This window comes from Capsella rubella, unplaced genomic scaffold, assembly GCF_000375325.1.
Source record: "Capsella rubella cultivar Monte Gargano unplaced genomic scaffold, Caprub1_0 scaffold_3, whole genome shotgun sequence".
Taxonomy (NCBI): Eukaryota; Viridiplantae; Streptophyta; class Magnoliopsida; order Brassicales; family Brassicaceae; genus Capsella; species Capsella rubella.
In genome coordinates, this window is record NW_006238921.1 from 14,432,420 (window position 1) to 14,445,723 (window position 13,304).

General features: G+C 33.5%; 2 protein-coding genes and 1 pseudogene across 3 annotated transcripts; all 3 read right to left on the reverse strand.

Moving 5' to 3' along the window:
* Positions 1–2,775: 2,775 nt before the first annotated feature.
* LOC17891691 (vacuolar protein sorting-associated protein 32 homolog 1) lies at positions 2,776–4,762 on the reverse strand. 2 transcript variants are annotated; one of them, XM_006298244.2, is made up of 8 exons: positions 4,646–4,762; positions 4,318–4,429; positions 4,030–4,129; positions 3,796–3,881; positions 3,606–3,697; positions 3,392–3,506; positions 3,116–3,293; positions 2,783–3,026 (listed from the first exon to the last, which is right to left on the reverse strand). In XM_006298244.2, the coding sequence occupies exons 2-7, from the start codon at positions 4,390–4,392 to the stop codon at positions 3,117–3,119; spliced, it is 645 nt and encodes a 214-aa protein (XP_006298306.2). In that variant the 5' UTR covers positions 4,393–4,429; positions 4,646–4,762; the 3' UTR covers positions 2,783–3,026; position 3,116. The 2 variants fall into 2 exon arrangements, with proteins under 2 accessions (XP_006298305.2, XP_006298306.2); XM_006298243.2 differs by having other exon boundaries at positions 2,776–3,293.
* Positions 4,763–6,033: 1,271 nt separating this feature from the next.
* On the reverse strand, positions 6,034–6,903 carry LOC111831741 (annotated as a pseudogene).
* Positions 6,904–9,101: 2,198 nt separating this feature from the next.
* LOC17893302 (zinc finger CCCH domain-containing protein 62) lies at positions 9,102–11,335 on the reverse strand. The gene is made up of 7 exons (XM_023786193.1): positions 10,445–11,335; positions 10,288–10,374; positions 10,113–10,211; positions 9,868–10,026; positions 9,611–9,790; positions 9,440–9,537; positions 9,102–9,347 (listed from the first exon to the last, which is right to left on the reverse strand). The coding sequence occupies exons 1-7, from the start codon at positions 11,333–11,335 to the stop codon at positions 9,221–9,223; spliced, it is 1,641 nt and encodes a 546-aa protein (XP_023641961.1). The 3' UTR covers positions 9,102–9,220.
* Positions 11,336–13,304: the final 1,969 nt, after the last annotated feature.

Below are 13,304 nucleotides of genomic sequence, written 5' to 3' on the forward strand. Positions count from 1 at the left end.
GAAAAGAGCTAGCTCTCTCTCGTAGTCATAGTTCTTATCCAAAAAGGATTAAGCTTTCGGATTGACATAATTTAATTGTATGTTTATATTCGAATATTTGCAATGATTTAAAAGCAAATCAAATTGTAAATATATATCATCCGTTTGAATTGTATGTCATACTTGTTATGTTTACTTTCATAAATATCACAAAATACTCTTTTTCCATAAAATCCAAGGAACTAAAATGTTGACATTCAACTAAACCATAAATCTTAAACACTAAATCTTATTATTTAAAAACTAAACTAGAAATATATGCTCAAATAGCACTAAAACAAGTATTATGGACAATTGTAGCACACATTTCACAAATTTCCAAAAATAGCACTAATTAACATAATTACAATATTTTAACATAATTACACATTCCACATATTTTATACATCCTTGGAAATTAATTTTTGTTTTTGTGATATTTTTGACAAAAAAACATTTGTTGTATTGTTCGAAAAATAAACTTATACTAGTATTTTTTTATATATAATAAAAAACTAAAAGCTTAGTATTTTGAGAAATTTCTCTGTAATCTTTAGTTTAACTTTTTACTTGTTATAGTTTTACTTTCGAGAAGAAAAATATATTCTTATTGAAAGGAAACAATAAAAAGACTCATTACTCTTGTGTCTTCACTTGATTAATATTTTGTAGGAAATGAATATGTTTTATATGGATATCTTATAACAAATTGTTACTCATTCTTTTCTATTTAAGTGATGTTTTAGCCCAAAAAATTATTTTCTTTTAAGTGATGTTTACATGTTTAATACTTTTTTACCACTCATATTTTACATCTTATTTTCTGATTGATTGAATTTATTTTAATTATTGATGTTTTTATAGAAATAAAAAAATTATATGTTTTCTTAATATATACGTAAAAACCTTAAACATCAATTAAAATAAAATAGATGGAGTATTAAGATATTAGTTGTCTGCCTAATCCTAGTTGAATTGTATTATAATGTTTATTAGATCTTTTGATGATAACAGGGGACATGTGGGTCCATTGTTAGATATGGAAAGAGTTAGATCCATTGACAAAATATATTTTAATGATTGAAATAAATGACAAATTATGGGAAAAGAATCATAAGATATTCAATAAAAATACCAAATGTTCAGGTTTTTTAGAATATGATTCCTTGTTTTATTATATATATATATATATATATCAAGTTTTCTCGTTTTAGAAAATGATTATGCTATACCCTCTCCATTTTGTTTTTAATTGGTGCTTGAGAATTGAAATTTAATTTTATAATAGTTTACGCTTTAGATTTTCAAGACAGAAGTTTGATAATACTTCCAATTTTTATTCCAATAATTTTAATGTTTTGACCAATAATTTGTTTTCAAATTTTTAATTTACTAGAAAAAATTTTAGACAACAACTAATTTGAAACGATAGAGTATATTATTAACAATTTATAATTATTTTATGATAAAAATTTAATTTTATTTGTTTGGCTAGTAATAATTCAATATGCTATTTTTTAATTGACTTTTAAAACGCTAAAATCATAGAGAAGAAATTGGGTTAAAGAAAAATCCAAATTTGTAGGGTTGCGTAGTGATTATTAGTCTACACAGCTATAATAAGTGATTTGAGGAAAGAAGGAACCTCTTTTTACGGGTCACGATAACTAGACTCGTTTATTAAAACCGTAAAAAACGATTAAAATGTCAAGAAAAAAGTCGAACCAAATTATTAATTACTTTTACCCAAACCAAGTCTGTTACTATATGTTGTCAGCAAATTAGAGATAAGGATTTATCAAATGTAGCTAAACTCATACGGAGACTATATATATATATGATGCATGTTAGCTAGATTACAAAGCTCACATCGTCATAGGGAAATAGCAAGTTGCTATGCGGTCCTTACCTCATTCTCTCTAACATGTAATGACTAATGAGACATTGAATAAGCTAATTGTGAACATAAACTCTAGATGTAATCTTACTACCTTCAGCTTTTGTATCTCTTTGAAAGATCTTAAAGTTGGTTCTTCTCTTGTATACAAATCTATAATAAGTACATTTCCGATTCTTCTCTTCATATCTTAGCGCGTAACTCAAATCATGTTTTCGGCAAAATATTACTCAACACTAAAATCAAAATTTTTGATATATGACTAATGGATTTTCAAGATTTTGTTCTACTCAAGAGTATTCGTTAGTCTTTAGTTAAAACTTAAAACTATCAGAGCTTGTTGTACAATTTGCATGTTTATAACAACGTAAATAATGCAATATAACATTCTTAGTTACACCTTTCCTTTTTATGTTTTCCACAACCTTTAAGATGAAAATGAGGTACACTCACTCTTTAGTTCTTGTATGACTAACAAGTAACATTTTGATCACAAAACTGATAGTCACTAGTAAGATAACACTCACTAGGAAGAAGTCTTGTAAAAACATTGACTTAAAGTAGTTGAAAAATACTCAGATATTGGATATCATTGTACAAGTTGGTTCCTCTCTTTTGGGTTGCATTGAAAACCCGGTTACTAGATTTTGGATCAGGATTAATCATGACATTGGTATAACTCTTCCAATGTAAAGTATAAGGAGTGATTGCAAACAATTGTTAGACGTATTGACAAAACAGAGAACATAGGAACAGTGATACAATGCATTCACTAGAAACTGCGGTCAAGTTACTGAGTTATTTCGACTCTTGTTATACTTTAACCAAGTCAAAACGGCAAGAGTGGTGGTGGGAGAAAAAAAAGAATAGGAAGAACCAAGTCGTAACCTAGAAGATTACAACAAGAAAGTGTCAACATGAAGAAACAAAACAAAATGTAAAAGAAACATTCATATGCAGTTCATTTAAGTTACTTATATTGGAAAAAATAAAACCGTCCGATCAATTTGACTCGGATCCTTATATACATAAAATCTTTCTTTCTGTTTTAAATAATAATGCACACACAAATATCCCCACTTGAACAGAGATCTCCCAAGGCTAGCTTCAGCTGCAGTAACCAAAAGCCGTTTGAACAATCCGATGAAATATCGAATTTCATCAAATAGTTTTGTTTCCTTTTGATAACGAGAAAGTTACCTTAGAGAGCCATATCAGCTTGTAAGGCAGCGAGTTCATCTTCCTCAGCGGTAGGTTGCTTCTGAGCTGCAGGACGAGTAGGTTGCTTTCCTTGAGGCACATGCATTGGAACAGGCTGAAGAAGTTGCTCTTCTAGCTCTGCGCTTTCTAGTTCTTCAAGCTCATCTAATAATTCATCCTGTAATTACCAATAAAAAGTACTATTAAAGAAAAGCTGAAATAGATTTGTTTTATAAGTCGAGCATGTGAGCAAAAAGGGGTCTAAAGGAACGTTACCTCATCAAAATCAGCAGCAGACCCAAAAGGAGCTGACAATGCTTCTTGGATCTGTTTCATGTTCTCAGTTTGCTCGTTGATCTCTTCCATTGTCTTGTCAACATCATCAATGTTTCTGCAAAACAAATGTGTTTAGTTTGCACACTTGGTCGCTGGTTAAACCATAATTTATCTAGCTCAACTATAGAAAAAAGTTAGGCAAGCAAACGCATACGTTGCTTTCTGCATAGCTTTCATGGTAGAAGCTCCAGTCCTCAAAGCATCTACAGTCTCTGTTGTTGCTTTAGCACCTTCTAACATAATCATCTGTTTACAGAAGAGTAATATATATTCAAATCTCATCCAATAATAGCAAACTTCATTAAAACGCTTCAATGGTAAAAGTAGAAACGAAAAAAACTCACTTGATCATGAATACGGAGCTGGAAATTCCCGAGCTGTTCAACTTGTTGCTCATATAACCTCTTCCTTTTCAAACATTGTATAGCCGCTGCACAATAACAATACCCGTAAAAGGTAAAAACAATCAATCTAGTGACAACGCAAACACATTCTAGGATAACTAGACATGACTATATATATTCATATTCACACATGTCTAAAACAAACTCAATCACAGTGAAAGAATAGAGAATTACCCCGTTTGTTCTTAACCCGGGAGAACTCCTTAGCTTTCTCAACCTCTCCAGCAGCTTTCTTAATAAGAACACCCTCCTTCTTCTCTAACATCTCAAGAGTCTGAGCAAGAACAATTGTTAACAATTGAGAAATCACACAAGAGAGTAGCAAATTGCTATAACAATGCAGAGAGCGATGTAACCAATAAGACACAGCCTCAATTTACAAACCAAACAAAAAAAGAGAGCTTTTGTTCCTGGAGCAATCTCATCTACAAATAAAAATCCAATTTTTTTTGGAGTGTTTACCTCATTGAGCTTGTCTAGGGTTTGGAGAGTATTACCCTCCTGCTTAGGTTTCCCAAAGAGCCGATTCATAAACATGGCGACGATTCTTTGATCAAATAAGTCGCGATGGATCCTTTACAAAAGAAAAATCGAAACAATGAATTAAGGATCAGTGATTCCGAGGTTTCGTAAACATGAATCGATGGATTAAAATGAAATTAGGGTTTTAAATACAAAACTGGGTTCCTTGCGTTCACGACCAAAATTTGGATTGTCAAAATAGATCCAGACGAAGAATACACAATAGAAAGAGAAGAATATGAAGAAATCAATTGAAAAAGACACAAACCTGAGGGATTTGAGATGCGAAGCTGAGGTTTTGATTAAGAGAGAGATGATTGATATTTTTAATAATGGAGCGAGGAAGAAGAAGAAGAAGAAGAAACGGCGTTGATTGGATTGAAGTTTTTTTTTTTTTAATTTGGTTTTGGTTTTTGGGTTTTGTTGTGTGTGTAAATATATAAAAATTAAAGAATTTGATAAGTAAGTAAAAGGAGTTTTGGGTGTTTCTTCAAATACCAAATCCTTGTCCTACCTGTACTCTCTCTTATTACTTGTTGATTTTGATATCTTCTTCTTTTTTATGTTTTTTTTTTTATTGTTACGTTTCTACGGTTATTAATTTATTATCTCTCTACGAAATTTCGTTGGAAATAGGTTTAAAATATCTTTTTTGAATTTCTCAGTGATAGGATTTTTTTTATTGAACTATCTTTTTAAAAAATATTTGATTTACCATATAATTTTCATAGTGACTTTGAGAAACCTTTTTTTTTTGGTAATTTGAGAAACCCTTTTTATTATAAATATATAGATTTTAAGTAAATATATAACTTTTTTAAAAAATAGAGATAATTTTTAAAAAATAAAGATAAACGTTTTTAATTTTTTTTCACAACCGAGAGATACTTTGTTATTCCGTCTGTCTTATTTTATTATTTAATATAAATTATACACATATTAAGTAATTTTTTATAAGTAACTAATTTACTAATACACTAAAAGTTAGAGATAAAACTAAAAAATTGTTTTATAATTTTTGCATTATAAACCGGCAACGAAACAAAGAGAAAAATATTATCTCCGAGGTAAAATAGATTGTCGGTAAACCAATTTTGCGGCGACATGATTACATTGCCTCATGTTTTTGGTTTGGTTTGTTTTGTATTCTGTCGTCAGAAGATTATATATTTGCCTGAACAACATGTCTTAAAACTCTAACTCTTTACAGAATTGTTGCTCAAAAAAAAAAAAAAAAACTCTTTAGAGAAAATGCTGTAACTACAACAACTCGAAGAAATCTCAAAGTCTGAGAAAATTATATAATCTGTGAATTTTATATTCGACGACCAATGTTACACTCTTGAACGATCTAATCATTGAGAGAACTGCATTGTGCAAGAAAAAGTTCAACCACTACTATGGACTAAGTTATTTCCGGTTAACATTATGAATGCCCAATAAGAGCCCAACTGTCTTACTCTTACTGAAATAATATTAACTATGTACAGTATTTTAATCTCATTAACTTGTTCTTTTTTCTTTTTTTTTCTAAACATTAAATATCATATAGATGAAAAAGGTTTTACATAAAGCAATACCTAAACAAGAGCAGCCAAAGCAAAAAAAGTAAAACAAGGCCACAATATAGAAAACATATAGCAACAAAAAACAGCACTATCTAATCCAGAAAAGCATTAGGCCATGCCAACGCTTCCTGCGACGCCGAGAGGAGATGATATTTCGCATGTCCCGATCCACAAGCTTGAAGATGAGGGCTGGGGAGATCCTAGAAGAGTTATGAAGAACATTGTTTCTCTATCTCCAGATATTATACAACACAACTTGGGCAACTACCTTGCGGAGTAGAGAAGGAGCTGCGAGAGATGATCTTCTAGTCCAAGAAAGCAGCTCTGGCCAAGAGCTGAACAGACGTTGGCGAGGACACGTCTTATCGAAAGCCAACTTCCAAATTTGTCCAGCAAAATCACATTGGAGGAGGAGGTGATCCCTAGTCTCGGAGGCGACAGAACAGAGACAGCACACATCCGATTGAATAGTGTCCCAGGATGCAAGTCGTTGTCTGGTTGGGAGCCTGTTAAGATGAGAGACCCACATGTTAAAGGCATACCTTGGCACAACTCCTTTAAACCAGATTGGATTTGTCCATAGTTCCTCAGGAGCACGAGGTCGCAAAGCATCCCAAGTGAATGAAGTTGAGAAGCCTTGGCAAATCACAATGTTTACACACCACTGATAGGAGTCATCATGCCTGCTACTACCGGGGCTAGGGAGAGATGTTAGATGGTCATGGATAAATGTCGCCTCAACAGAACGCGAGAGGGGGAGTTTCCAGCCATTCCCTGAGTGAGCTTCACACACCTTTGCATTCCGAGGAATCCTCAAAGTTCGCGATCCTATACTCCCAATCCGGTAGATTAGTGGGCCAAGAGAGGTCCATTTATCGAACCAGAAAGAAGCCCTCATACCGTTTCCCACTTTTACCTTTACAAAACACTCAGCTAACGGCCTCAGATTTAGAAGCATTTTCCAAGTCCAGGGAGCTCCTGAGGGCACAGAAACATCCCAAAATGAAGTGGTTCTAAGGTGGTGGTGGTGATGCCAGGCAGCCCACAGCGAGTCATTCGTCTCAAAAAGCCGCCAAATAAGCCTGAGATTAAGAGTTTTGTTCCATTCTGAGAGCTTCCTCAAGCCTAAGCCCCCTTCAGTTTTAGGCAAACAGATGTTGATCCAAGAAACCTTAGCAGTTTTCCTTTCATCAACATTTCCTGACCAGAGGAACCTAGAGCAAAGACTTTCAATCCCATTAATGCAGCCCTTGGGGAGGATAAACGTGGACATCCAGAAGTTGATGGAACCAAAAATAACTGAAGCTATTAACTGAAGACGACCAGCAAAAGATAGGGATTTAGTGATCCAAGAGCGAAACCTTCTAGTTAACTTTTCCAAAAGCGGCTCATACTCAGCAACACGCAGCTTTCGACTCATAAGGGGAAGGCCCAAATACCGAATAGGTAGGGTGCCAATTGGATATCCAAATTCAGCAACTGCATTACTTTCTACTGCATCTAATCTCGCATGAAAGAGTTGGCTCTTATCTTTATTGACGTTTAAACCTGACCAGCTGTGAAAGTCATCGAGGGTTTCACAAATTCCATGGAGAGATGAGCTTCCACCGTCGAAAAAAATCATGACGTCATCTGCAAACATTAGGTGGGAGATAGATAGATCCTCAGCCTTAGGGTGATAGTGGATATAGCCTGCATCGTACCTCGTTTGCAGCAGCTTTGAAAACACTTCTATTGCTAGTACCAAGAGATAAGGGGAAAGAGGGTCGCCTTGTCGCAGTCCCTTTGTTCTTCTAAAGAAACCCCCATTGCTGCCATTGACTGAAACAGAGAATGACGCAGTAGAAATGCATTGATGGATCCAGTTGATGAACTTATCTGGGATAGCGAGAGCCCGCAATGCCGTTATAACAAAGTCCCAGCGCACTGAGTCAAATGCCTTTCGCAAATCAAAAGCTTATAAGGTGAGTGTTTGTTTCTTTTAGTACTACACAGGTGTAGAAGAGATAGGCTTAGTTCTTGTTTTTTAGTCGGGTTTAATCCTATTGGGAGGAACAGGTTGAGTAAGAGCCGAGACAAAATTGTATCATAGGAAAAGATAAATTTTGTTAATAAAAGTCGAAAGGAAAAATGTTTGTTTGGCGCGTTCCAAGCGTACTTGTTTGTGTTGTATCTCTATACATTTTCAATATATACATTTGATTGATTCCATTATAGAACAGAAGAAGCTAAAGATTGAACATCATGTGCCAAAGTGTCTGGTTAAGGTGGTTTAACTTAATCCACTTACTTGCCTACATAAACCTTCGAGCTTTATATGTACAACAAATTGGGAAAATCTTTTTTTTCTTTTTTAATTAGGAAAAAGCTTAGATACCAACAACAGAGTTTCACTAGTTGTAAATTTTGAATATGTATTAGTTAAGAACTTAATATATATACTATGAGAAGTGCCGGAGCCAGCCAAGGATCATGGTGGTCAAATGACACCCATGAAACTTTGAAATTTAGTTATTTTTTAGCTATAATTTTAAAATTAACATGAAATGATTGACCCCTATAATTATTATTTTTACATTTTGACCCCATAAACACAAATCCTAACTCAGCCACTATGATATTAGAATTGTACTATAAATCTAGTATTTGGTTGTTTTTCTTGATTAAATGAGAGATGCGTTGGTATTGTTGGTGAAATGATTTGGCCTTCTCAAACTGCGATTTGCGAGGTTTGTTAACCTTTATATGATTTAAAACAAATTAATTAAGAAAACAATATACTTGATTAACAAAAATATGTAATATAAAAATGTCGAGTTTAACCGAATCAATTACACTCACCAACCAGAACTGAATTCTTTAGAAATAAATCCATTGGAAATTTTCTTTGATAATACGTAATGAACTTACAAGTTCATCGATCTGCATGCATGGTCCCGAAAGTTCTGAAAACTTAAGGGTAGCCCAATGTTTTTACCTTTCGGGTCACCAAATTATTGAACTAACCGTATACGACCACATGCTAATTAATTAAAATTTATAAATGATTTTATATAAATTACACAGTTCTGTAAAAATAATTATTAAAATATTAAATAAACTTTAACCAATTTTGTAAATTTTTAAAAAATTTGAATTAAAAAAAAATGTTTGCGCTAGAGTGTACAGCGTATTAAAATCTATCATCTTATATTTCATAAGCTATTATAGCAGGTCTAAGAAAAACATAAATAAGATAGAAAAAAAAAAAGTACTTGCATTGTTTTGTTTCCTCTTCAGTTGCCGGTCAATCTCCATGCGTGCATCTTTCCACTTACGCCTCCACTGAGTAGCAATCCTTCTGAACCAACCGTGAATGTCTCGATAGTAGATGGCGACGAAAAAGTTCCTCTTTGTGTAAACCTGTGTAACACAAAACTAAAACTTAGGAATTTTGAGCTTTCATCATAAGGAATTAAGATCAGCGTACAACACAAATAAGGGTCTTCACGTACGGTTGTAGATTGTAGATGCCAACTGTTCCATTTTGGTACGAGCAGAGTATGATTGGTCTGCCGTCTAGGTCATACATCCCACAAAGAGCATGCACACTCTGCCATTTTATTTTCAGAACATTGCCATGTTAAAACTTATTTAACTTTGTATACTCGTCAAAATTGTTTTACCTGTCCTTGTGTCCGCGAGGATACCAGATCCCACAAGCCATTTCCAGAACAATGCCAAGTTTTCAGTGTCCCGTCCAAGGAAGATGACAACAGGAGTTGATCCCAAAAAAAGAGTGAGGAGACAGTGTCACTATGTTGCCTTAGGGTTTGTACACATCTCCTTGTGGAGAGACTCCACACCTGGAAATTAAAGAATTGGATTCGATGGGGGCATTATAAAGGTCGTCAACTGTTTACTTGTTTAACACTTCACTAACCTTTATTGAAAAATCCGCAGAACCAGAGAAAAGTTTGCCTCCTCCGGCAACCAAAGATGTGACCTTGTCATCATGACTGCCTTTAAGAGTCCCGATGTATGGGAAAGGTTGAACCATGTACATGCGATCCTCAAATCTCCAACAAGATATAAGGCCATACTAAAACCAACAAAACCAAAAGGAACTTAGCTTAAATCACTCAAAAAAACGAGAACAGTAAGTAAGAGATTGAGTTAAACTCTTACACTTGTCCCAGCAAAAAGCATTCCCTCAACAAACATCATTGCAGTCACAAGACCAAGGAGCTCTGTGTTAATGTAGTCTACCATGGTTTCAACAAACGGCTGCATATATATTATATAAACACATTATTTTGACCCACTCAGAGATATATATATAGAAACGCTGCATTACACTTACTCTGTTTTGTGTTCTGTTTATATATGTTGGGACTGGATGAGATGGCTTGGTAAGCACTGTGCTCTCGGTGGTTCCAACTTTGTAAGCCTGAAATTTTATGTACGATAGATAAGATTGCGATAAGAGAATTATCACTGAGATAGATACACTTAATTACTTTTATGTTATTTCGCAAGCCAATAAAGACCCATGTGCCTTTGCTGATTAGAGACCCTACTTCTTCCCAGAGGTTGACTGTCTCAATGCAGTGGAAAGTGGTGCGGCTGAAAATCTGCAATTTTCCATTTTTGCTGACTGAGTATAGCAAGTGAGATTGTTGCGGAAGGGCAATTCCCTTTATGTCTGTCTTATGTTCACCAAAAACCGCTTCCATAGTCACAACACCTTCTCCTATTAAACCTCCCTGATCAACTAAAGCTCCTCCGCGTCCACCTTGTATTGGTAGCGGTTCAACCAGCCTAAGCCTAACAGGGGCCATCTCAAACATGTCCAAGAAAAAGGCAACGACCCACATTGATTTCCTGATAGCCGTTGGGAATTTGACCAAGAGATAGACCGATAGAGCCATCAGGCTATGAGGTATTCCAAAAATATCACTCAACCTTAGAAGCTTCATTAGGGTTGTAAAATTCAGAAATAGTGATAAGAAGAATCCAACCGCATAAGAGTCAATTCCCTGACGTTTGTCAATTTCATCAGTCAGGTACACAAACCCTATTAAGAAAGCAAACATTCGAGTAGCTTGTACCAAGAAGAGGAATCCGTTATGGTGCGTTGGCAGATGCTGCAGCGACAAAAAGAAGAAGAAAATTCCACATGTGGTGGTGACAAATATAACCACCATATACGTCGGCTTGCACAAGGTTTCCATGTTGCAGTAGGCAATAGCAAAGATCGATAGCGTTTGCTGTAAGACAAACGTGGCGTTAAAGGAGTAGAGCCATTGGATGGTTGTGCCAGTTTTTCTCATGAGAAGAACGAGTGTATACAGAATTGTCTTAAGTATGGATGCGAAACTGTCAGGATCAGGGAGTTCAGCGTTCCACATGATTGCCGCTGTTGAGAGTGTATAAAAGGGGAAGGATTTGGGGAAAACTCTTTATGTTGTCGATCACAAGAGAATTTATACAATAGGCTAACTTATTTAACCTAATTACAATAGGAAATCTATTATAATGGGAGAGTTCTCTCTCCTTCTAAAGCCGTACACATCATCATTTTTTTAAATTTTTGTGTCAAGTCCAACAAATAATCTAAACCCATATTTTTGTATATTATTTTATTGTCTTTTGGCCCGTTAGTTTGTAATTTAAGCTCCAACACTTTTATATTCAAATGGGGTTTATTTTCTGTGACATTAAAAAGTACACATTGTTTAGTACAATATAATATAAACTCAAATAAGTTAATAGGTTTAGGTTGTCGCTCACTTACGTTCTTTCTTCTACGAATTTCTGTCGTTTCCACTTCAGTTTATCAAAATTCATAAACCCAGTCCCGTTCTGATTTAAAGTGAAACATACGTTCTAAAAAAATATTACATATTTTTATTTATTATTAAATTTTAACTAAAAACAAATTATTACTAAACTTAATTTAAAATACTCTAAGATGAAAATATTTGAAAGGAAACACTTTATGCCATGAAATTCTATTAAAAATATAAAAATTATTAAAAAACATTATTTTCCATATTCTAAAATAATAGATTATTAATTGTCACATTATTCATGAGTTTTACAATAAAATAATTAAAAAGTGATATGTAAGCTGTAAAACTATAAATTTCTAAGATGATCAAAAAGAAAAACAAGTTTGATATCCCATCATTCGTATCAAATGCTTTTAACCCAAAATGGACTACTATTAAAGAAGAAATTGTTATGATATGTCTTAAAATCAACTCACACTTCAATATATATTATATGAGAGTTAATAGAAGGTGGAAATAAACTAGATGTTGAGAGGTAGCGAGTGCATCATACAAGATAACAAAAGAATTAGTAGTTAAAAGAGATTGAATATAAATGACTATAACTTAAAAAGATAATGTATATGACTAAATTTTGAAATATTTGAGATCTCATTTATTGTGTGAAACTAAAACTCAAGATATACTACTAAATTCAAAGTCGGACTTAACTGTTAGTTATAGAAATGAGATAAGATAGACACATTCATGACTTGGTCGAGATTTCGCTTTTACCACATTGCACTTTTTTCGATGGATAAAGCAAGTTCGCTAAACCTACTCTAGCGACATGATATTATATATGTATCTTTACACTTCATGATGTATATGAGGCTCGGTAAATTCGTGTTATATATAGAACGGTATTATATTTGTATTAACATCTAATCGTAAATGATATCTACAATTAGTATCATGAGCTGGTCGTCAATGTCATTCACTCTTCTTGCAAATTTTTTTAAGTAATCTTTGTTACCATGTAATAATATTAAATCATCTATTTCTCAAGAAAACACTATCGCCAACAATATATATGTTGTATATCGCTTAAAAAGTTTAGTTTAGTTTTTAATTATATAGCTTTTATCTTTTGAAATTTGAATCTATTATAACATTTTTGGAGTACAAATTTTTGGCCATCACCTATTAAATTGCTTATGACATCGATTACCCTCAACATCAATTATTTTGCCTGTTTTCATTAAGGTTATTGTAGTCAATATATTGAATCGGGTCGGTAACTTTTCCAATCTTTAACCCAATTTGATTACTCGGATCCTTCTATTTCGCCTACCAACGATTGCCCTTCAAATAATCTTCATTCCTGTTGAAATAAAAAGGTTAATAAAGTCTTTAATATACTTAATCGGTTTATAAGATACATTCAGTACTGACTAGATTTCGATAACAAGACATTTAGTTTAACAAGATTTTATCAGTTATGATAACCGACCTCTATGCCTACGAATACATCATCACAAGTATTTTGAAAATCTTTTAAAACTAATATCATAAATAACAAACCATATATAGATCTCATATCGAA

Bases quoted from the DNA above. Each gene is read 5' to 3' on its own strand.
- LOC17891691 (XM_006298243.2), bottom strand. From the start codon at position 4,392: ATGTTTATGAATCGGCTCTTTGGGAAACCTAAGCAGGAGGGTAATACT. The intron at 4,130-4,317 runs GTAAACACTCCA...GTTCTTGCTCAG, and splicing joins CCCTAGACAAGCTCAATGAG to ACTCTTGAGATGTTAGAGAA. The intron at 3,294-3,391 runs GTAACGTTCCTT...TGGTAATTACAG, and splicing joins CTGCTGCTGATTTTGATGAG to GATGAATTATTAGATGAGCT.
- LOC17893302 (XM_023786193.1), bottom strand. From the start codon at position 11,335: ATGTGGAACGCTGAACTCCCTGATCCTGACAGTTTCGCATCCATACTT. The intron at 10,375-10,444 runs GTAATTAAGTGT...ATAAAATTTCAG, and splicing joins GCTTGCGAAATAACATAAAA to GCTTACAAAGTTGGAACCAC. The intron at 10,212-10,287 runs GTAAGTGTAATG...ATATATATGCAG, and splicing joins TAAACAGAACACAAAACAGA to CCGTTTGTTGAAACCATGGT.